Source organism: Oncorhynchus mykiss, chromosome 25 (genome assembly GCF_013265735.2).
Source record: "Oncorhynchus mykiss isolate Arlee chromosome 25, USDA_OmykA_1.1, whole genome shotgun sequence".
Classification (NCBI taxonomy): domain Eukaryota; kingdom Metazoa; phylum Chordata; class Actinopteri; order Salmoniformes; family Salmonidae; genus Oncorhynchus; species Oncorhynchus mykiss.
Genome location: NC_048589.1, coordinates 1,855,140 through 1,879,587, shown reverse-complemented (window position 1 = coordinate 1,879,587; position 24,448 = coordinate 1,855,140). Strand labels below are relative to the sequence as shown.

Sequence of the window (24,448 nt, the reverse complement as noted above, 5' to 3'; positions counted from 1 at the left end):
TCTGACAGCTGGTTCTTAAAGCTAGTGAGGGAGATGGGAATCTCCAGCTTCAGTGATTTTTGCAGTTCGTTCCAGTCAGTGGCAGCAGAGAACTGGAAGGAAAGGCGACCAAAGGAGGAATTGGCTTTGGGGGTGACCAGTGAGATATACCTGCTGGAGCGTGTGCTACGAGTGGGTGCTGCTATGGTGACCAGCGAGCTGAGATAGGACGGGGCTTTACCTAGCAGAGACTTGTAGATAACCTGTAGCCAGTGGGTTTGGCGACGAGTATGAAGCGAGGGCCAGCCAACGAGAGAGTACAGGTCGCAGTGGTGGGTAGTATATGGGGCTTTGGTGACAAAACAGATGGCACTGTGATAGGCTACATCCAGTTTGCTGAGTAGAGTGTTGGAGGCTATTTTATAGATGACATCGCCGAAGTCAAGGATCGGTAGGAATGTCAATTTTACGAGGGTATGTTTGGCAGCATGAGTGAAGGAAGCTTTGTTGCGAAATAGGAAGCCGATTCCGGATTTTATTTTTGATTGGAGGTGCTTAACGTGAGTCTGGAAGGAGAGTTTACAGTCTAGCCAGGTATTTGTAGTTATCCACGTATTCTAAGTCAGAGCCGTCCAGAGGAGTGATGCTGGATGGGCGTGCAGGTGCGGGCAATGATCGGTTGAATAGCATGCATTTAGTTTAATTTGCTTTTAAGAGCAGTTGGAGGCCACGGAAGGAGAGTTGTAGGGCATTGACGCTCGTCTGGAGGTTAGTTAACACAGTGTCAAAAGAAGGGCCAGAAGTATACAGAATGGTGTCGTCTGCGTAGAGGTGGATTACAGATTCACCAGCAGCAAGAACGACATCATTGATGTATACAGAGAAGAGAGTCGGCCCGAGAATTGAACCCTGTGGCACCCCCATAGAGACTGCCAGAGGTCCGGACAACAGACATGACCCAAAGCATACTTTCAAAGTTGTGGCAAAATGGCTTAAGGACAACAATGTTGGAGTGGCCATCACAAAGCACTGACCTCAATCCCATAGAAAACCTGACTCAGTTACACCAGCTCTGTCAGGAGGAATGGGCCAAAATTCAACCAATTTATTGTGGAAAGCTTGTGGAAGGCTACCCGAAACGTTTGACCCAAGTTAAACAATTTAAAGGCAATGCTACCAAATACTAATTGAATGTAAGTAAACTTCTGACCCACTGGGAATGTGATGAAATAAATAAAAGCTGAAATAAATCACTCTACTATTATTCTGACATTTCACATTCTTAAAATAAAATGATGATCCTACCTGACCTAAGACAGGGAATTTTTACTAGGATTAAATGTCAGGAATTGTAAAAAACTGAGTTTAAATGTATTTGGCTAAGGTGTATGTAAACTTCCGACTTCAACTGTATAATACCCTACAATGACAAAGTGAAAACATGCTTTTGTACATTTTTGCAAATGTATTGAAAATGAAATATGTAAATTAGATATTTCTCTAGGTATTCACCCATGTTAGAATCACTTTTGGCAGTGATAACAGCGGTGAGTCTTTCTGGGTAAGTGTCTAAAAGATTTGCACACCTGGATTGTTGTAACGGTAGTCGTATGAAGAAGGTGTGGACCAAGGTGCAGCGTGGTAAGTGTTCATATTATTTATTGAACTGAACACTAAATACAAAAATAACAAGAGAATAAATGAAAACCGAAACAGTCCCGTAAGCTGCAAACACTGATACGGAAAACAACTACCCACTAAAACCCTGTGGGAAAAAGCTACCTAAGTATGGTTCTCAATCAGAGACAACAATAGACAGCTGTCCCTGATTGAGAACCATACCCGGCCAAAACAAAGAAATACAAACACTTAGAAAAATAACATGGAATGCCCACCCAAATCACACCCTGACCAACCCAAAATTAGAGACATAAAAAAGCTCTCTACGGTCAGGGCGTGACAATTGTACAATATTTGCACGTTATTTTTAAAATAATTTTCAAGTCTTGCCATAGATTTTCAAGCTGATTTAAATGAAAACTGTAACTACGCCACTGCCTTTGCTTAGCTCTATTCCGTTTCCCTTTATATATATAAAAAAACTCCCTAGTCCTTGCTGATGACAAGCACACCCATAACATCATGCAGCCACCACCGTGCTTGAAAATATAAAGAGTGGTACTCAAACATAACGCTTTGTAGGGAGTTAATTTCTTTACCTCATCTTTTGTTTTACTTTAGTGCCTTATTGCAAACAGGATGCATGTTTTGGAGTATTTGTATTCTGTACAGGTTTCCTTCTTTTCACTCTGTCAATTTAGGTTAGTAATTGTGGAGAAACTACAATGTTGTTGATCCATCCTCGTGTTTTCTCCGATCACAGCCATTAAACTCTGTAACTGTTTTAAAGTCATTATTGGCCTCATGGTGAAACCCCTGAAAGCTTACCTTCCTCTCCAGCAACTGAGTTAGAAAGGATTTTTGTAGTGACTTGGTGTATTGGTACACCATCTAAAGTGTAATTATTAACTTCACTTTGCTCAAAGAGAAATTCAATGTCTGCTTTTTTTTTTAACCTATCTACCAATAGGTGGCCTTCTTTGGGAGTCATTGGAAAACCTCACTGCATTGTCGGAACTAGAAGCACAAGCATTTCGCTACACTCGCATTAACATCTGCTAACCATGTGTATGTGACAAATACATTTGATTTGATTTGGTCTTTGTGGTTGAATCTGTGTTTGAAATTCCTTACAGATAATTGTATGTGTGCGGTACAGTGATGAGATAGACATTAAAAAATCATGTTAAGCATTATTATTGCACTATTTCTGCTCCTAAGCTTATTTAGGCTTCCCAATATTATTTTCAAAACATTTAGAAAAACATAATTCCATTTGGACATTATGGGGTATTTAAAGGAGGCCAGTGACATTAAATGTTTTTTTAATCAATTTAAATTAAGGCTGTGACATACCAAAATTTCGAAAAAAAGTCAAGGGCTGTGAATACTTTCTGAAGGCAATTTATATTTGATACGTTCAAGGACAGGTGTGGGAATGTTTTGCTGTGTATCGGGTGTGGTGGTTGTGTTGTTATTGTGTTGTTTCTGTTTTTATAAAACAAATGAAGTAGACAGTGGCAGTGGGAGGGAGTCTGGACAGAGAGAAAGTTATCAGTGAAGGGATGTTACTGTTTAGAACTCTTCCGTTGAAAAAAATCAGCTTTAGAGCTACAATTCAGCTTTGAAGTCTGGATGAGAGGTTTTCCAGCACTTGCGACTCGTCGCTCACAGATCTTAATCTTTGCCCTGATTTCAGTCAGGAGGAAGAGAACCTTTCTCTGAAATTCTGTGGACAAAAACAACAGCACAACTTACCACAAAGATGTGAGGACACAAACAAACTATTACAAACACATTATCATCGGCATACAATTTGACATATTTCATTTCCTGACAGAGTTCTTAGTCTCCGAGGGCAGAGGGAAGAAATTTCTCTGGGGGCGACTCATGGAGTATCTCCTACACAGAGGGGAGAGGTTTTGATTTTGAGATGGAAGTGTGGACTAACTGACATTGTAATCACTCAGGTTAATACCTCGATTGACAGAGGGAGCAAGGTCCCTGTGGTGGACTTGGAAGTTGAGGATAACAGCATAGGAATGCCAAGCTGGAGTAAATACATGCTCCCACCTTAAGCAGGTAATGTCTGAATAGTATGATAAAAGTGCATTATATTTGTGAACTTGCCCCTTCATTATTTGTCTCATCATCATCATCGATTTCCTCAAACAGAATCAAACTATCTGGCTGAGGACAGGCAAGTACAGGACCGCAGGCAGGATCAGGGTCAGGACAAGCAGAAAGGTCTGAACTGGGAAGGCTAGGAAAAACAGGATTACAAAGGGCTGTGAGACAGAGGTTTAATCTTAGACAATTGAAAAGTCGGATGTATGGTGAGGGTGCGGGGCAACAGAGGACAAACAGCAGAGGGGCTAAGGATTTTAGAGATGGGGAAAGGGCTAGGTCCTGAGTGGAAAGCCTTACCCTCTGCCCGAGCTGATAGCAGGGAGCAGGGGTCCGGTGGTGGTCCGCCTACCGCCGATACCTGGATGTGGTCTTCAGGTGAACTGCCCAGGCTCTCTTCCAGGTATGGCGACATCTGCGGACAAACATCTGAGCAGAGGGTATGCTGACTTTTTCCTCTTGCGCAGGGGAGAGCAGGGGCTGATATCCCAAGGAATACTTGAAGGGCGAGAGACCAGTGGCCGAGCAGGAAAGGGTCTTACGGGCGTATTCCACCCACATGAGTTGCTGGCTCCAGGTGATTGGGTTGGCAGAGACGAGGCAAGGAAGAGCCGTCTCCAAGTCCTGATTGGTTCGCTCCAACTGAGATAACGTTGCGGAGCTGATCCGAGTCTGCTGGGTCAGTCATTGCCAGTTCGTAATAATACATCAAAAGATTGGTCAGAAAACCAGTGGTTTTAATCAGCTTATGCTTCCTTCGATTTTTTAAAATTTACGTTGATTAAGGTAAGCAGAGTAAAGTGTTTACATGACTGTTGCCATACTTGGCCTACTGCCATAATCAGTTAAATATTGAATTATTAGTGTGCATGTAAACATAATGAATTATTAGTGTGCATGTAAACATAATCACAGAGAATGACCTTTCTTTTTAACCACAGCTCACAGAAATGCGCTGTTTTCACATATGTAGACACTGGTTTGGTGCTGGAGATGATGAATATGAGGTTGAAAAGTGGCGGAATTGTCCTTTAAGTTGGCTAGTAAATAAAGATGCATCTGGTATGATCATCGTGACCCACTAGAGACAGACGTAAATTCAACGTAATTTCGTAAAAATTATGTGGAAATAACGTTGATTCAATCAGTGTGTGCCCATTGGGAATGCTTAAATTACATCGCAACTGCAAAACGAGGCCCTGGTCTCTCTCTCTTTCTCTCAATTCAATTAAATTCAATTCAAGGGGCTTTATTGGTATGGGAAACATATGATAACATTGTCAAAGCAAGCAAGGTAGATAATATACAATGTCTCTCTCACTCATCAATGGGCTAGCCCTGAACAAAAAAAGAGACATGAACCCACGAGAACTGATATATAAAATGTTTATAATTATAAGCCGTGTGAAATAATTATATGAATTACATTGTTATAACTAAAGTTCAACAATGAACATCCTGTCAATTATGTATCTAATGTTCCCATTCATTGTTGTGCATAATAGTTGCGAAAAGGTCGTGTGGATTTAAAAATGCTATTTTTTTTTTCCCAATGGAAACCAGATGGTGTCCAGGATCTTGCCAGTCAAGACAAGTGGAACCAATCAACAGTCCCTAAACTTTTAAATCCCTCCCGCTTAACTTCGGGAAAGCTTGGGTCAGACGTAGAAGTTTATGTGGGTTGAAATTCCTATAGAACGCTCTGTCGCCGCGTCCGCTTCTTCTTATCTAGATGCAAGAGCCGCCCGCTGAATTCCTATCAACCTCTGTTAGATCAATGCATAGCTTTTAAAACATTTATAATGTCGATGGGAAAATTAATGATATTTCTACTTCAGTTGTCGTGGACTGTTCATCTTGTAACAGCCATTCAGAGGAAATATATATTTCCTTATGGGACACTGAGCGGCGATTTGACTCTACAGAAGGGGGACGACGAGACGTCCAAAGTACTCGCGTTGAAGAGACCTCTCTATTTCTATGAGTCGCAGTTCAATGAGCTATACGTGAGTATGAACTATGACTAATATTTGCCTTGAACACTAAGCATTCGGGGTACATTTGGGGTTCTTGGTCATTGCACATATATGAGCACGATAATTAATATGTCAAGAGAAATTTCCTAGTACGGTCACTTAAGAAATAACACGTTTAGTCATATTTTAAAACGTGTCAAACGGTGTTCTGTCGGGGTACATTGCATGTGAACATGGAGTTTAACTAGGCAAATTCAGGGTAAGGAAATTATTAAATTAATAACATCTCATTACTCGTAGCATAGCCTACTGTTTCTAAATACGACTTTGTCATTGTTAGTGGGTCGATTTTGGACATGATGGACTAGGAAAATATGCCGATATATAAGGACATTTGAATAATTATTATTAATCATTCAATTGAGTATTTTGGTTCTATATACCAATCATGAAACACTTGCTTTCTTTGCATCTGTTACATGAGTTCATTAAAGGAAAGATTCAACCATTTGAATGTTATATCGTATTTGTGCGTCTCTGAGCGATATTCTATCGATTCCCATGGTCATTTCATGTTTTTATGTGTATCTGGGCTATTCGCCGTTTAAGCAGACAGACATTTAGCCGGTCTGACACGTTTTGCATAATGCGTCATACTGGCTGTATTTTTGCCTACTTAAATGGCGAATATCTCAGATATACACATGAACAACTGAAATTATCCCAGGAATCGATCAAACATCACTCAGATATGCACGAAGACGATACGACATTGAAAATGGGTGAATCTTTCCTTTAAGTTACTCTTAGGAATCTGTGACCATTGAGTCGCTACCCCTTCAAGGTTGTCAGATTTTACTTGTTAGAATCCATTCGGGGTCAGCGAAAGAGTTGTAAAACTAACATAAATGTAGTACAACAAAGCAATATTTAGTGCTGCATGTCAGAATAAACTTGTTTTCAACTCTATAAACTATCAGAGGAAATGTATTTTACACATGGTAACTTTTCTAAGAGCATAGAAATATCAAGGCACAATTCGCCAGACAGACAACTCGACTCAAATATATATATATATATATATTTGTCAGTTTTGAAAACAATTATCAGTTAGCAGTGGTTTTCAACTGGTTTTGTCACGGGAACCAGGTTGTCTCAGCCGCGACCCAATATTCGCATCGCGAAAAAGAATCGACGAAATACAATCGGGAAAACTAATTTTAATGCTATATTAATAGTAATTGTAGCTATTATATGACAACATTCCCATCTCTTTCATTGTCAATAATACATTTTTGCCCATTCTCTTGATGAAGAATGTTAATAAACTCACTGCGAGACCACCAAATCAACAAAAAATAGTGCTGCAAATTGCCCTAGATTGAAAACACTTTGATTAAAGAAAAAAATTTCAGATTAAAAGATAAAAAATGTAAGTTCAATATAATTTCTACACAATTTGTTACAGGTTTAAGTTCAGACTGGAGTATTTTATTTTATTTTAAAGAAACATTATTTTAAAGCTAAAGTGCATGTTTTTGACACCAAGGTGAAAAAAAGTCATTTGTAGGATCTGGTAACCCTTACAACAGCTGTACTATCACTGAGTCTAACACACTTCTTGAGAGGTCTTCCCTTTGGCCTTTGGAACAATAAATATTGAATTCCAAATTGCCCCTCATCCCTAACTCCAAACCCCTAAGGCATCCTCTAGCTGGGAAGGATTGGATAAGCTATCTAATTACGCCAGCTCGCCCTATGATAGGCTGGATGAAATGTTTTGCTCTATTGTATCCATTCATGAAACAGTTTCAGATCTACAGGAGTGCCTAGGGGCCAGGGTTCACTTGTTAAAAATAGATGTCAATCTCAATGTGACCTCCCAGGTTAAATTAGGGGCCGATTTGCTATTCAGCACTCATTCCTATTTCCCACACTGCACTCTTTCCCCATTCTTTCTTCTCCAGGTGGCAACCAATGGCATCATCTCAGCCCAGGACCTGCCTATGGAGAAGCAGTACGTGGACGATGGCTTCCCCACCGACTTCCCCGTCATCGCCCCCTTCCTGGCAGACATCGACACCAGCCAGGGGAATGGTGCCATCTACTACCGAGTCACCGAGTCGCCCACCCTTCTCAACCGGGTGGCACAGGAGGTGCACCGGGGCTTCCCCGGCGGCCACTTCACACCCACGCATGCCGTCATCGCCACCTGGGAGAACGTTGCCGCATATGAGGAGGTGACGCGTGCCACCGGGCCATCCGATAGAGTGAGTCTGCCTGCATGACTAACTGTCTGTGCACCTGGCTGGCCGTCTGGCTGTCTGTCGGTCAGTCCTTTGTTCAGGCTGTCTATCATTTTGTTTGTCTGTCTTTCTATCGGTCTGTCTATCTCTCTGTAGCGGAGTCTGTAGCCTGTAGGGAGTTACTAAGTATACATGACTACCTCCCCCCTCCCTCCCCCTAGGGATTTGGGTCTCCCTCATCCCTAAACTGCCTCTTGACCTTTGGTCACTGGCCAGAGGTCATCAATCCAGGTCATCAACCGTCCACTTCAACTCGTTGCCCCTCGATCCCTCTACCCTTCGTCCCCCTCCTACCCCCAAGGGCGACTGGGCATCTCTCTCCCACCCTCACAGTCTATTAGGGATCAAGTCATCATAGTATGTGTATTACCCATAGAAATAGAACTACTAGAATGGATATTCCCATTCAAGTCAATGTTCAAGTAATTATATTTCAATGGTATCGTCATATATTACTCACAGAAAAACATGTTATGTGAAAGTCTCTCAAACCCTCCATTAGGCATGTAACTTATCATTAAGAGTGCATATTTCTGGCTAGCTACTAAAGAGATATTGCAGAGATTATGAGGACAAAAACGTAGAAAGCAGCTTGGTTTAATCAGATAACATCTACTCTACTCTGACTGTGCCAAGATCCTAGAATCCGATCAGATGTTTCGGAGTCTTATTCTCTGTAGAGCCTCTGAGGAGTGTTACCTTTCACTATAAAAACACTTGATATAAGTCTATGGGGAGAAACCAGAGAAACCATACTCTTGCCCCCTGCTCAATGGAGATGCTTGTGCTTTCTAATAGGGGAGCAGTGTGAGACTGCCACTGCTAGTGCTAACAGTCATTATCATAATGCTTGGGCTTTACTTCATAAATTAATATATTCAATGTATTGGATTCAAATCGCACAGACAGGCTATAGTGGCTTGTGCATCACACTGATAGCTCTTAGGGTTGCTTGTTCTAGAATCTATAAGGTCCTGGATAGACATATTCACAGAATACAAACCTAGATTTCACCTATCCCATTTATAATTGAACCTTCGCTAATCCCTGCCCCGGGATTTTGGGCCACCAATTGCATCGCTCCAATGGATAGCAACTGCTGTAGGGTCCGACGCCTCGGAAAAGCTCACAAGCTCATGTTTAAATTGCATAAAAGACCGTGAGGGCTATAGCAAAACTGAAACTTTTCTTTAAAAAATAACTAAATAATTGAAGAGTGCACCAGTAGTACTTGCTACTGTGATTCCTGAAATGCAGTGTCTTGAAGGAGTATTTTTCAAATCTAAAATTATACTTTTGTTACATTGTTTGCTACCTCGCTGGTTAGCTAGCTTGCAGTCTCATTGACCACCAAACATTGCTTACGCTAGCTAGCTAACCAATTAATATAACATGTTTTCTCAAAATGTATATTAGCTAGCAAAGTTAGCAGTTTTGAATACAACTCCCATCTGCTGTCAACATCAGCTTATGGTTTGAGAGCACTAGTTAGCTCCAAAAGTGGTTATAGCTTTGACTGCATGCTGATTCAGAGCCATTCAGTGGCTATCCACACTACAAACATCATTTTACCAGGTTCCCGTGAAGCAATTGTAATGACAGTCCAGCACTTCATGATTAGCAAAGGGTCGTTTGTGTTTAATTTCATTGTGTATTAAAAACACAGTATGAAATCATTGTGAGGGGATTTTGCCCAGTTCACTATGTTCGCTAAGCATGAGGGTAATGTTTGTGAAAGTGTTGTCTTAGACACAGTACACCAATAATGCAATAACTTTCATGAAAAATACCAAGATTTTCCCTTCAGCTGCTATTTCATGGACTCTTGGAATCTGGAGAAACATACACGTTCTATCTTTCAGCCGGGGCTCAGATAATGACGTTTTTAAAGGGTCCCCTTTCCAGCCGGGGCAGTACAGCGATGCCAAACAGCTTTTGTTCCATCCCACCATGAAAAGCTGAGTGTGTTCAGTCTCTACCCACAGGTAGGCTACAAACAAACCTGGGGTATTAAGAGTGACTGGTTGTTCGCTATGAGGGGGGAAGGAGGGGTCCCTCAGGTTGATATGGATTGACTTCAGATTTCTGTGTATGTGCGTACATGCTTGCGTGCACGTGTGTAATGAGGAAAGTCCCACTGACTTGAACTGAACAGCCATAATATTCAGTGTCGCCTAGTGATTCTAATGCGCGTGAATGAATAGGCTTTTCTGTTGGACCAGGGCCCACGCCTTCTCTCTCAGTGAGAGAGAACAGACAGCTGTGAAGGCACACTGGAAATATTGTCTTTTGTTATTTATTAGTTCTGGGGACGCCTCTGCTCTTGCCCTTAACAAGAGACCTCCTTGGAAACACCTCCCTTCTTGTTGAAGTCTCTAAGTGCAAGGGAACATGAGTTCCACCCTCTCTTTCCCCCAGACACCAGATAAACCAAACAATCTGAATCAAAACCGTACAGCTTGTTGATTAGAGGCCTTTACTGTTCTGTTTCTGTTGGATCATGTTCAGAGGGTATTGGTGCCAAAACCAGATTTTGTCCCCCTAAACCACAACCTATCCCCACATTTTATTACATTGGTCTAAGAGAACATGAAAGCGGGCTGTAAAATTAGCAGACCTGTCTGGCAACCCTGTGTGCATGTTTGTGTGTTCTTGTCTGTCCGTCCCTGTGTGTCTGTCCATCTGTCCGTCTGTGTGTGTGTGAGTTCCCATATCATTGGAAATGCCTAATGGACTGGTTGGCAGCCTGCTCGTCTGCAGCTGCGGACGCTGCCTCAAAACCTGGCAACAAACAAACAACGGCATCTGTCTTGTGGCATTTTTGCCATTCCTCTCTCACACACACCCACCTCAAGAGGGTCTGGGAGACGTCTGGTGTGTCTGTGTCTCTGTGTGTTTGTGTGCTCCGATCCCAGACTGGCCCCTAGTCATCACTGACTCACCCAACAGATCCTTGTGGTAGTCTCCAGTTCAAGTGTTGCTGTGACATGACCAGGAATACACTCCTTGAACATCTTCGATAGACAGTATTAATGAAGTTTGTGTGTGTTTTTCTGTGTGTTTGTACATGCGTGTTTTCCGTGCGCATGTGTGTGTAGGAGTTGGACTCAGTAAAAGCATGCGCTCTTCCTCTGGCTTTTGGTTATTTACTATGTTTCCGCTTGACCGAACGTGGAGGGGAAGAAGAGAGTGTGCCAGCCAGTGTGTTTCACTTCGTTTCGGAGGAGGGGAAGTGACATTTCAAGGGGAAAGGAAAAACCTCTGGATGATCCCTCTGTGTTTTCCTTTGGGATTGGAATGGCTTTATCTCTTGGAACAACACAGCTCTCCAGCCTACCACCTCTCCAGCTCATCCAAGCCTCTGCAACCACCCCCAGCTCCAGATGTCCATCTCCCCACCTCCCTACCTCCCCTGCTGGGGTTGGGGTTGATGGTGGGTGTGTGTGGGGGGGGAGGTAGAGATTGTTGGAGGTCTGTTGAAGTGTTAGCCCTTGAGCAAACATGCAGTGGTGGAAGTCTGCTCTAAACCTTGAGTATTTGGAGCAAATCTCAACAATGAGAGGGTCTGGGTGCTATCATCTCATCAGGCTCGGCACAGTGTCTCCATTACCAGTCCCCTACCTCCACATCAATTCCAACACCCCCTTCCCCCAAATGTATGCTTGCCACCCCCCCCCCCCCCCCAACCCCCCCCCCCCCCCCCAACACCCCCTTCCCCAAATGTATGCTTGCCACACACCCCCCCCCCCCCCCCATCTAAGCTTGCCCTCGTCCTATAGCCACACGTGGGAAGAGTAATTTACAATAACATCTTTAAACAATCTTGTATATGGGCTTGTTTTCTAAAGCTGCTCCGAGGCAGTGTGGTCTTGTAATTAGGGAACTTTTCTGTGGCGGGGGTAGGTTGGGGGGGCTGTGGGGGCTGTGGAATTAGTAAGCCTGAGGGTCTTTCTCTCTTGTCTGTCTCTTGTCTTTCTGTCTCTCGCTTTTCTCACTATTTCTCTGTCTTCTTTCTCTCTCTTTCTCTCACACATCTCTCTCTATTCTCTCTCCCTTTCTCTATTCTCGCTCCCTCTCTCTCTGAACCAGATGCACGATTGTCTCTGGGGTCTGGAATGGGGGAATGAGGGTGGAGGAGGGGGTTGTTTTTACTGTGACAGTGGTGATGAAGGTGATAGCTCTGCTCTGGGATAGCTTCTTGAATTACTGGAGCTGGGGGGGGATTTCATACAGGTCTAGGGAGAGATAAGAGAGGTTGGGGGGGTATCTCTGTCCTCAAAGTTGAAAATACCATGCTGGGTGAGATATGGGCCTCTATCACCATTTGCTCTCATTCCCAAACTATATCAGTCTAGGTCTGTAAACTGTGTGTGGCCATCGAGAAGTCATCTTCTCCTCTTCAACGGTTTAAGACGTAACCCCCACTCAGCCGCTCTCTTGAAGTTTTTGTGTTCCCACACTTCCCACACATTTAATTAAACGGCTCAGAAAACCACACTGCTTGTAATAATAACAAATTGCACGAGACAAGACATCAAGAGCGGTTCCCCTCACAAGCCCGCTACACATTTAATTATGGTCTTTTAAACCTTTTAGTGGTGTGCTGGACCTCTTTAAAAAGGGTGTGAAAACCAGCTTGGAGGGGGAAGAGGACAGCCTTTAAAAAACTCCATAAAGGGCATGGGGGGAAATGTTTCCGGGGGGGCACATTTGGTGAGAAACCCCGGCTTGTAAAAACGGTGACGCTCCTGTAAAAGTTGGAGGACAGGAATGATATTCGGTCAACATTTTGGAGTGGGGGGTACGGGGGAGAGTGGTGTGAAGTTTAAACATGGGGAGTGAGTGTTAAAATGTTAGAGGATGACTGTCTGTCCCCTGGGCACTAATAGGCAGAGGATAAGAAATGGAATCCAGTGCACTGTACTATACTGTACTTGGAAAGAGCTGTTACAGAGTTTGATTGAAGCTCTGTTCACTTTCAGTTGGCTCTTTAAGTGGTGTGGCTTTTTGATTCTGGACTCTAAACACTTCTGTTATTGCACAGATAATGCTACCACAGTTTGTTGCTTATACACGGTTAAATCCTTACTTGAGACTTATACACAAAATGTTAACTTTTGTGTGAATCATACATTGAGGTCAATGGGAGTCCAAAATACCCATTTTTATTCTGTTCCAATGTTTTCCATAAGCACCGGCCGTTGGCTAAACAGCCAGCTACTTTTTCCATGAGAATGCCCCTGTCTCTGTGTGTGTGCGGGGTGCGCGTCAACCACTTTGTGTACCGTTAGCATCATGCTAACGAAAACGGTCCTCTTGTACATAGAATCGCATCAGTAAGAGAGCCATTCAAGTGGCTCCCTAATTTGTATTCTGGTAGTCTACCATTACTTTTTGGCCATTATCTGCAGTTACATTTTGAAAACATTCGATGAAGATGGTGAATCCTCACTGCAGGAACAATTGGTAGTGGAGAGAGCTTTTTTCTGGTCCAAAATATGATAAAATAAATATTGAATTATTATAAAAGCCCATGATACTTATATGCTATTTGTTAAAGATATTGATATAGACCTACTTATTTAATGAAAGTGTAGACAATGGAGTAGTCAACTGCTGCTTTCTGTGTAGCAGAAACACATGCTTCATCATATATGTTGCTATCAGGTTTCAGGTAAGACCCAAGTGCAGACTGTGTTGAAGTAACAATGTTTATTGCAACAACAGGGGCAGGCAAATGACAGGTCAAGGTAGGCAAGGGTCAATAATCCAGAGTAGTGGGGCAAGGCACAGGACGGCAGGCAGGCTCAGTCAGGACAGGCAAGGGTCAAAACCAAGAAGATGAGAAAAAGAGAGATGGGGGAAAAGCAGGAGCTGAGCCAAAATGCTGTTTGACTTGAACAAACAAGACGAACTGGCAACAGACAGACGGAGGACACAGGTATAAGTACCCAGGGGATAATGGGGGAAATGATTGACACTTGGAGGGGGTTGGTGACAAGCACAAGGACAGGTGAAACAGATCAGTGACAGTTGCAGATAGCTGAGAAAATGCCTAATAAAAGAAAGCTAAAAGAAAGCAATCATATCATGTGGAACAGTGCCACAGAAACTAAACTAAAGCCAGGATTGCTGTCATATCTTGACTGCTTACAGGGTAAGGAAACCAATATGTCATTTTGTATCCCTTAAATGTTCTCTTAGAAAATAGCCCTGATCATATAGGCCTAGGCCTAGGCCTAGACGATATCCAAAACAATTAAACATACACTGAATTCATTTCAAATTGTAAAGTCACATCTTTCTACTCAATACCACAACTCATTTTACCAATCTGGGAGGTAAAGTTGTTAAACTATTCAATAATTTAGCTTTGTATTTCAGATGGAATCAAGGCATTAGAATGTGCCAGAGGCCACCAAAATAGAGCTCGTTCAGCAAAAAAATTACTTAGGGGGGCTTGGCACCCCGGACACCCCGAGCTCGGAGAACTCTGGCTGGCTACTCCATGTACTTAGGAAAAGAACTGCTGTTAGCTAGTCACTTGAAATAAAAGCGTCTTCAAATTCCATGAACAGTAAATGCCATGCAAAACATTTCCAATGAAACTGTAAAGGTAAAATGCAAGATTGCAAACTAAAAGGGCTTTGTGCGAACAGTGCACTTACTCCACCCTCTTATCTCCTCTGTAGTTGAACACGTTCCAGGCGGTGGTGGCCTACGATGAGAATGACTCCTATGCCCTCTTCCTCTACCCCGAGGATGGACTGCATTTCTTTGGGACGCGCCCTAAAGAGTCCTACAATGTGGAGATTGAGCTGCCGGCTAGAGTTGGCTTTAGCAGGGGAGAAGTGTCCTTCATATTTTCTCGGATGGAGGGACCCTACTACAGCGTCACCAGCAATGAGCAGAGTCTAAAGAACCTCTACCAGTAAGTACAGGACATCACTACTCCTTATGGCATAAGTCCCAAACATAGAGTTAGTTACAGTTGAAGTCGGAAGTTTACATACACTTAGGTTGTAGTGATTAAAACTAATTTTTCAACCACTCCACACATTTCTTGTAAACAAACTATAGTTTTGACAAGTCGGTTAGAACATCTACTTTGTGCATGATACAAGTCATTTTTGTTTACAGACATATTATTTTTGTTTACAGACATATTATTTCACTTATAATTCACTGTGTCACAATTACAGTGGGTCAGAAGTTTACATACACTAAGTTGACTGTGCCTTTAAACAGCTTGGAAAACTCCAGAAAATGACATCATGGCTTTAGAAGCTTTTGATAGGCTAATTAACATAATTAACATAATTTCAGTCAATTGGAGGTGTACCTGTGCATTTCAAGGCCTACCTTCAAACTCAGTGCCTCTTTGCTTGACATCATGGGAAAATCAAAAGAAATCAGCCAAGACCTCAGAAAAAAAATTGCAGCCCTCCACAAGTCTGGGTTACAAGTCCTTGGGAGCAATTTCCAAATGCCTGAAGGTACCACGTTCATCTGTGCAAACAATAGTACGCAAGTATAAACACCATGGGACCACGCAGCCGTCATACCTCTCAGGAAGGAGACGCGTTCTGTCTCCTATAGATGAACGTACTTTGGTGCTAAAAGTGCAAATAAATCCCAGAACAACAGTAAAGTGTCACGATTATCGTTGGAAGCATACTCGAGCCAACGTGCAGCGTGATCTGGGTTCCACATCTATTTTTATTTAAGTAAGTGAACCGCACAACAAAACAATAAAGAAACAACGAAACGTGACTTCGTGATGCACAAAACACAAAATAATATCCCACAAACACAGGTGGGAACAATAACTACTTAAATATGATCCCCAATTAGAGACAACAATTATCAGCTGCCTCTAATTGGGAATCATGCAAATATAGAAATAATATAGGAATAATAAACATAGAAATAATAAACTAGTACCCCACATAGAAATAATAAACTAATAAACCCCCCAGTCATGCCCTGACCTACTACACCATGGAGAAACAAAGGCTCTCTATGGTCAGGGCATGACAGTACCCCCCCCCCCCCCCCCCCCCCAAAGGTGCGGACTCCGGCCGCAAAACCTGAAACCAAATGGGGAGGGCCGAAGAACCCGCTCATCCCGCAGATCCAGCCATCCAGCCAAGACTGGACACCGGCCCTGGCCTAGACATCGGTGCAGAGGAAGACTCCTGCCATGGAGCGGGACTGGACGCCGTGTCTGGACTGATCACCGGCACAGAGGAAGACTCCGGCCATGGAGCGGGACTGGACGCCGTGCCTGGACTGGGTATCAGCGCAGAAGAAGGCTCCGGCCATGGAGAGGGACTGGACGCCGTGCCTGGACTGGGTATCGGCGCAGAGGAAAACTCCGGCCATGGAGCGGGACTGGACGCCGTGCCTAGACTGGGTATCAGCGCAGAGGAAGGCTCAGGCCTTAGAGCGGGACTGGACGCCATGTCTGGACTGGGCACTGGCGCAGAGGAAAGCTCCGGCCTTGGAGCTGGACTGGACGCTGACACAGAGGAAGGCTCTGGCCCTGGACCTGGACTGGACGCCTTGCCTGGAAGCTCCGGACCGTAGACCCTCGCTGGAAGCTCCGGACCGTAGACCCTCGCTGGAGGTTCCGGACTGTGGACCGTCGCAGGAGGTTCCGGACTGTGGACCGTCGCAGGAGGTTCCGGACTGCGGACCGTCGCAGGAGGTTCCGGACTGCGGACCGTCGCAGGAGGTTCCGGACTGCGGACCGTCGCCGGAGGTTCCGGACTGCGGACCGTCGCCGGAAGCTCTGGACTTGTGACACGCACTTCAGGGCGGATGCGAGGAGCTGGTACAGGACGTACCGGACTGGGGAGACGCGGTGCGTGGAGCTGGCACAGGACGTACTGGGCTGTGGAGGCGCACTGGAGACCTGGTGCGTAAAGCCCGCACACATGGCACCGGACAAATGACACGCTCCTCAAAGCAAGTGTGGAGAGCTAGCACATGACTTACTGGGCTGTGGATGTGTGCTGGAGACCAGGTGCGTGGAGCCGGCACAGATTTCACCAGACTAATAGCACGCTCCTCAGGACGAGTACGGGGAGCTGACTCAGGTGGCATTAAACTGCTAACATGCTCCTTAGGGCAAATGTCGTGCATCTTCCACCAACTCCACAACTCTCTGTTCTTTCTCCTCCAATATCTCCATCCACTCACTAACGGTCTCTGACTCTCTCCGTTCACTCTTGTCCAGTTTCTCCCTCTTCTCCCAGACTGGCTCTGGTTCACTCCTCGGCTACCCCTTGTGTCCCCCCCAAAAACAATTTGCGCTGTTTCTTCGGCTTTCCATGTGGCCATGAACCCTGGCGCCGTCGCTGTCCTCCCTTCTCTCCTTGTGTCTGCCGCCAAAGAAGGCGATCCTGTCCTGCCAGGATTTCCTCCCAAGTCCAGGATCCCTTCCCATCCAATATCTCCTCCCAAGTCTAGGATACCTTATCCTCCTGAGCACGAGGTCCTGTTGTGGTGGGATATTCTGTCACAATTGTCTTGGAAGCATACTCGGCCCAACGTGCAGCGTTATCTGGGTTTCACATCTTTTTTATTTAAGTAAGTGAACCCCACAACAAAACAACAAAGAAACAACGAAACGTGACTACGTGGTGCACAAAACACAAAATAATATCCCACAAACACAGGTGGGAACAATAACGTAATTTCCGGACTATAAGCCGCTACTTTTTTCCCACGCTTTGAACCTCACGGCTTATGCAATGATGCGGCAAATTTATGGATTTTTCCCGCTTTCACAAGCATCATGCTGCAAAAAAACTGAGCACTGTCACATAATGTGACGTAAGTTGAGCGCGCTCAAACTTCCCATCATTCTGTCATTTTGTCACCCTCATCATGGCAAGGACACGGAGAAATGCATTGTTGTGAAAGTCAACAAGAAAAGATGGTTGACGGAAGGCCTAATGCATGAATGGCATACGGAGTGTTACGGCAAGCGACCGGGAGGATTCTTTCACAAGAACAAGGCATTGCTCGTGTTGGACAGCATGAGGGCCCACATAACAGATTCTGTGAAAGAAGCCATCAAGAGGACAAACTCAATTCCAGCTGTGATTCCTGGGGGCACAACAAAGTATTTGCAGCCACTCGACATCAGTGTAAATCGTGCATTTAAGGTGGCGCTCCGTGTTCAGTGGGAGGCTAGAATGACAATTGGGGAGAAATCCTTCACTAAAACGGGCCGCATGCGAAGAGCAACTTATGGTCAAGTCTGCCAATGGGTCCTGACAGCGTGGAGCATTGTCAAAAAATCCACTATCATCAACGGGTTTCGAAAGGCTGGACTGCTGCGTGTTGAAGAGGGCAGCATGAGCTCAGCGGGGAATTTGTCTCCTGATAAAAGTGACGAGAGCGACAATGAAAACGATCCAACATCGGATGAAGCAATTCTGAGGCTATTCAACTCCGACACCGAAGGAGATGACTTCAGTGGTTTCAGTGCACAGGAGGAGGAAGATAGTGACCAATTACTTTCTTGGTAGGCTACTGTTTACTGCTATTTATTTTTATTTTTGTTACAAGCCGTGTTTCGTTAAAGCCTATTTATTTTTGTTACAAGCCGTGTTTCGTTAAAGCCTATTTATTTTTGTTACAAGCCGTGTTTCGTTTAAAGGCTGTGTAAAGGTAATTTTGTTCAATGTACCGGTAGGCACCTGCGGCTTATAGACATGTGCAGCTTATTTATGTACAAAATACATATTTTTTAAAAATCCAGTGGGTGCGGTTTATATTCAGGTGCGCTTAATAGTCCAGAAATTACGGTACTTAAATATGATCCCCAATTAGAGACAACGTTTACCAGCAGCCTCTAATTGGGAATCATACAAATCACCAACATAGAAATAATAAACTAGAACCCCACATAGAAATAATAAACTAGAATACCCCCCAGTCACGCCCTGACCTACTACACCATAGAGAAACAAAGGCTCTCTATGGTCAGTGCGTGACATAAAGAACCTTTGAAGATGCTGGAGGAAACAGGTACAAATGTATCTATATCCACTGTAAAACAAGTCCTATATTGACATAACCTGAAAGGCTGCTCAGCAAGGAAGAAGCCACTGCTCCAAAACCACCATAAAAAAGCCAGACTACAGTTTGCAACTGCACATGGGGACAAAAAATGTACTTCTTGGAGAAATGTCCTCTGGTCTGATGAAACAAAAATAGAACTGTTTGGCCATAATGACCATCGTTATGTTTGGAGGAAAAAGGGGGAGGCTTGTAAGCCGAAGAATACCATCCCAACCGTGAAGCACGGGGGTGGCAGCATCATGTTGTGGGGGTGCTTTGCTGCAGGAGGGACTGGTGCACTTCACAAAATAGATGGCATTATGAGGGAGGGAAATGATGTGGATATATTGAAGCAACATCTCAAGACATCAGTCAGGAAGTTAAAGCTTGGTTGCAAATGGGTCTTCTAAATGGACAATGACCCCAAGCATACTTCCAAAGTTGTGGCAAAATGGCTTAAGGACAACAAAGTCAAGGTATTGGAGTGGCCATCACAAAGCCCTGACCTCAATCGCATAGAACATTTGTTGGCAGAACTGAAAAAGCGTGTGTGAGCAAGGAGGCCTACAAACCTGACTCAGTTACCAAAATTTCAGGGCCAAAATTCACCCAACTTATTGTGGGAAGCTTGTGGAAGGCTACCTGAAACGTTTGACCCAAGTTAAACAATTTAATGGCAATGCTACAAAATACTAATTGAGTGTATGTAAACTTCTGATCCACTGGGAATGTGGTGAAATAAATAAAAGCTGAAATAAATCACTCTCTACTATTATTGTGACATTTCACATTCTTAAAATAAAGTGGTGATCCTAACTGACCTAAGACAGGGAATTTTTACTAGGATTAAATGTCAGAAATGGTGAAAAACTGAGTTTAAATTTGGGTAAGGTGTATGTAAACTTCCGACTTCAACCGTATATCGAATAGCTTATCTGATGTTATAAAGCTGGAATCTGTTATTTAAGGTTTTTAAGTGTTCCAACTGTTTTGACACATTTTACAGAGACCTTATGTAAGGACTTCGTAGTAAGATAGATAGTACATGCAGTTTCCTTCTCCTGAACTGCATAAAGATGCTTCTTCTCCTTTTCTTCCTTTCCTCAGGGTTGGTAATACTGGCGTACCTGGTGTATGGCTCTTCCACATCGGCAACCGCTACTCCTTCGAGAATGTTGTGCCCGCCGCTGTGGGTGCTGCTCTCGCCACGCCACCTCCTAGAGGCCAGGAGGGCGATGACAGCACCACTGCAGGGTACTCAGAGTTAGAGTACCCCGAAATCTTCGAAGAAGAACCCGACGAGGACTACCCACCCATCGCCGACCCTGACTTCCAGTCCCCCACTATCCCAGAGTTCCTCCAGCCCTCACACTTGGACCATGGCGCCCTCCCGGGTCAATCCCGCCTGCAGCCCTATGGAGGTGACCTTCCTTTAACCTCTGACCCCCAGTATCGTGAACATGACAACCATGGCAAGCCACCTCCAGCATCCGGTCCGTCGGGTCCAGGGGAGTACCCGGCCAAGTACCCAGCCCGGGAGCCCGAGCCCAGGAACCAGCCCCACCAGCCCCCTCTGGAGGACGTGAAACAACAGCAGCAGCTCCAGCCCCAGGCACAAGCCCCCCAGGTTGTCCCTCGACCGGAGCACACGGTCCTGGAGGTGTTCCCCAACAACAGGGGAGAGAGCAGCCCTCATATGGAGAGCGATCCCCCACTTGCCCCCCATGGCGGACATTTTGTTAGCGTGGTGGAGGAGGAGGACGTGGACTTTGACACAGGAGGTGGGTTCAAGTCTGAAGTTCTCTCTTAAGCTAGCTAGTTCGGTCAGTGTTCTTCACTGTGGGGTCCTGAGAACCCACAGTGGATTTGCAGGCTTTTAGTCCAACCCAGTACTTGTAACATACCTGATGCAACTCATGACCTCCTCTTGTATACTCATGTATATCACCTTTTGTCTTTTTTGTTTTTTGTCTGCCTTTCACTCTGTCCATCTGTAAACCAACTTTGCACTCAAGGCTGGATAGGACCTGTTCTCATTCACCATAATGCCTTGGTTTCATTGTTTATATCTCTGATACACTCTTGACCTGTAAGCTGGTCACTTCTGTTTATAATTGAAACAGCCTTTCCTCACTCTGACACCATCCTAGGGTCAGTATTTGTATTTATTAGGGATCCCCAATAGCTTAATGTGTTTGGAACCCAGGAAGAGTAGTTGCTGCTTTGGGGATTGTGAAGAGACCTCTGGTCGCATGTCTTGTGGGTATGCATGTGTGTCCGAGCTGTGTGTTAGTAGTTTAAATAGACTCCTCGGTGCATTCAGCATGTCAACACATCTTACAAAAACAATAGTGATGAAGTCAATCTCTCCCCCACTTTGAGCCATGAGAGATTTACAATATTAGCTCTCTGTGTACATTTAAGGGCCAGCCGTGCTGCCTTGTTCTGAGCAAGTTGTAATTTTCCGAGGTCCCTTTTTGTGGCACGTGACCACTAGACAAAACAATAGTCCAGGTGTGACAAAGCTAAGGCCTGCCTTGTTGATAGTGTTGTTAAGAAGGCAAAGCAAAGCTTTATTATGGACAGACTTCTCCACATCTTAGCTACTGTTGTATCAACATGTTTTGATCATGACAGTTTTACAATCCAGAGTTTCTTCAAGCAGTTTAGTTTAGGATTTAGTGAATGATTTGTCCCAAATATAATGCTTTCAGTTTTTGAAATATTTAGGACTAACTTATTCCTTGCCACCCATTCTGAAATTAACTGCAGCTCTTTATTAACCTCTAGCACTTAGCCATCCCAGATCCGGGATCGTGAATACAGCCTCAAGCTCATTACCATAACGCAACGTTAACTATTCATGAAAATCGCAAATGAAATAAATATGCTAGCTCTCAAGCTTAGCCTTTTGTTAACAACACTGTCATCTCAGATTTTCAAAATATGCTTCTCAACCATAGGAAAACATTCATTTGTGTAACAGTAGCTAGCTAGCGTAGCATTTAGCGTTAGCGTTAGCGTTAGCATTCAGCAGGCAACATTTTCACAAAAACCAGAAAAGCATTCAAATAAAATAATTTACCTTTGAAGAACTTCAGATGTTTTCAATGAGGAGACTGTTAGATAGCAAATGTTCAGTTTTTCCTGAAAGATTATTTGTTTAGGAGAAATCGTCACGTTTGGCTACCAAAAAAACCCGAAAATCCAGTCATCAAAACGCCGAACTTTTTTCCAAATTAACTCCATAATATCGACTGAAACATGGCAAACGTTGTTTAGAACCAATCCTCAAGGTGTTTTTCACATATCTCTTCGATGATATATCGTTCGTGGAAGTGTGCTTTCTCTCCTGAATCGCAGGAGAAAATGCCCGCACCTGAAGATTACGCACCAATTTAGACAAAGGAAACCGGGCGGACCCCTGGAAAATGTTGTCTCTTATGGCCAATCTTCCAATAATATGCCTACAAATACGTCACAATGCTGCAGACATCTTGAAGAAACGACAGAAAGGGCAGGCTCGTTCGTGGTGCATTCACAGCCATATAAGGAGACAATGGAAAACAGAGCTTCAGAAATTTTGCTCATTTCCTGTTTGAAGTTTCATCTTGGTTTCGCCTGTAGCATGAGTTCTGTGGCACTCACATATAATATCTTTGCAGTTTTGGAAACGTCAGACTGTTTTCTTTCCAAAGCTGTCAATTATATGCATAGTCGAGCATCTTTTCGTGACAAAATATTGCGCTTAAAACGGGCACGATTTTTTTTTCCAATAATGAAATAGCGCCCCCATAGATTCAACTGGTTAAGAGTTGCAGTGATTTCACTTGCTGTAGTAGCTGATATGTATAGTGTTGAGTCATATGCATACAAAGACACTCTGGCTTTAGCCAAAGCCAGTAGCATGTCATTAATAAAGATTGAAAAAAGTAAGGGGCCTAGACAGATGCCCTGGGGAATTCCTGATTCTATCTGGAGAGGCTTCCATTAAAGAACACCCTCTGTGTTCTGTTAGACAGGTAACTCTTTATCCACAATATAGCAGGGGGTGTAAAGCCATAACACATACGTTTTTCCAGCAGTAGCATTTTATCTGGTCAAACAGTTTTGGAATGATTTTTTTTTTGAAAATGTCAGTGAAGACACTTGCCAGTTGGTCCGCGCATGCTTTGAGTACACGTCCTGGTAATCCATCTGGCCCTGCGGCTTATTGAACGTTGACCTGTTTAAAGGTCTTGCTCACATCGGCTACCGAGAGCGTTATCACACAGTCATCCAGAAAAGCTGGTGCTCTCGTGCATGCTAAATATCATATGTCCTAATTGTAGAGGTCGGGTATATTATAACTTAAAAGCTGTTATATAGTGCAGCCCTTGTTCGCCGATGTGAATCAGAATGATTTGCTTTTAAAATGTAATAAATATGAATAGATGTATTATAGGGCTAGGATAAAGGATTATATAATTAAAAAAACCTGCCTAGGTTCTCTATTGGAGTAGGCCTATATGATTCTAAAATAATTGTTATGACCTTTTACATTTAAAAAATACATCTCAATATAAAAAATGTAAAGGATGATTATTCTTCACCGGCAAATAGATAGATTATGTATTGTCAACAGGGTTGTTGTCTCTAGTGTATGTGGGCTGGTTAACACTGGGATAAAGTGATTCAAGTTAACGGTTAAACTAATACAACAATTGGCATATGGAAGCAAGAGAAAGGTGTATTATATATTTCTATATAAGCTATTTATGCTACCTATTATATTCTTGATCCTAATGATTATAGGCCTAGGAGTAAAACAGCTGTGGTGATAGTGCAACGGCCCTGGAATAAAAAACAATGTGTAGGTGGAGAGCGGGTTGGTTTTACAGGTTTACTCGTTCTGGATTGTCAGTACTGCATGTGTTCTTGGCTGTCGTGCCGTGGCTGTGTCGGAATCGATTGTGAGTAGAACTTGAGTATGCTTTCCTATAAGAGAGTGCCCGGGGTTGGCTTGCGGTTGGCTCTGGCACAGCCATAGCATGATACAATAGGATATAATGTGATGCCTAAGCAGAATATTTACTTGCAGTCATTAGCGGCCGTTAGAATCTATGTTCCTTTTTCCTTCTTTTTCTTCTCTTGACTTTATATTGCACTTGGCATCTTTGATAAATTAGGTCCATTACCGCCACAGACCTTGTTCGTCTTTCAGTCACCCACGTGGGTATAACCAATGAGGAGATGGCACGTGGGTACCTGCTTCTATAAACCAATGAGGAGATGGGAGAGGCAGGACTTGCAGTGCGATCTGCGTCAGAAATAGAACTGATTTCTATTGTAGTCCTTGGCAAAACAGACGCTCGTTGGCGCCCA

The 24,448-nt window shown here is 43.7% G+C and overlaps 1 protein-coding gene across 6 annotated transcripts in view; it reads left to right on the top strand.

Moving 5' to 3' along the window:
• Positions 1-5,365: 5,365 nt before the first annotated feature.
• Positions 5,366-24,448, top strand: part of nid2a (nidogen 2a (osteonidogen)) — a 113,210-nt gene continuing 94,127 nt past the window's right edge. For 5 of the 6 annotated variants that reach the window (XM_036962900.1, XM_021584308.2, XM_021584306.2 and 2 more), the window contains exons 1-4: positions 5,367-5,732; positions 7,670-7,972; positions 14,701-14,939; positions 20,192-20,865. In XM_036962900.1, the coding sequence (XP_036818795.1) occupies positions 5,529-5,732; positions 7,670-7,972; positions 14,701-14,939; positions 20,192-20,865 (1,420 nt within the window). In that variant the 5' untranslated portion in view covers positions 5,367-5,528. Of the gene's footprint in view, positions 5,733-7,669; positions 7,973-14,700; positions 14,940-20,191; positions 20,866-24,448 lie in introns of all 6 variants that reach the window. The other variant, XM_036962901.1, reaches the window with a different exon arrangement.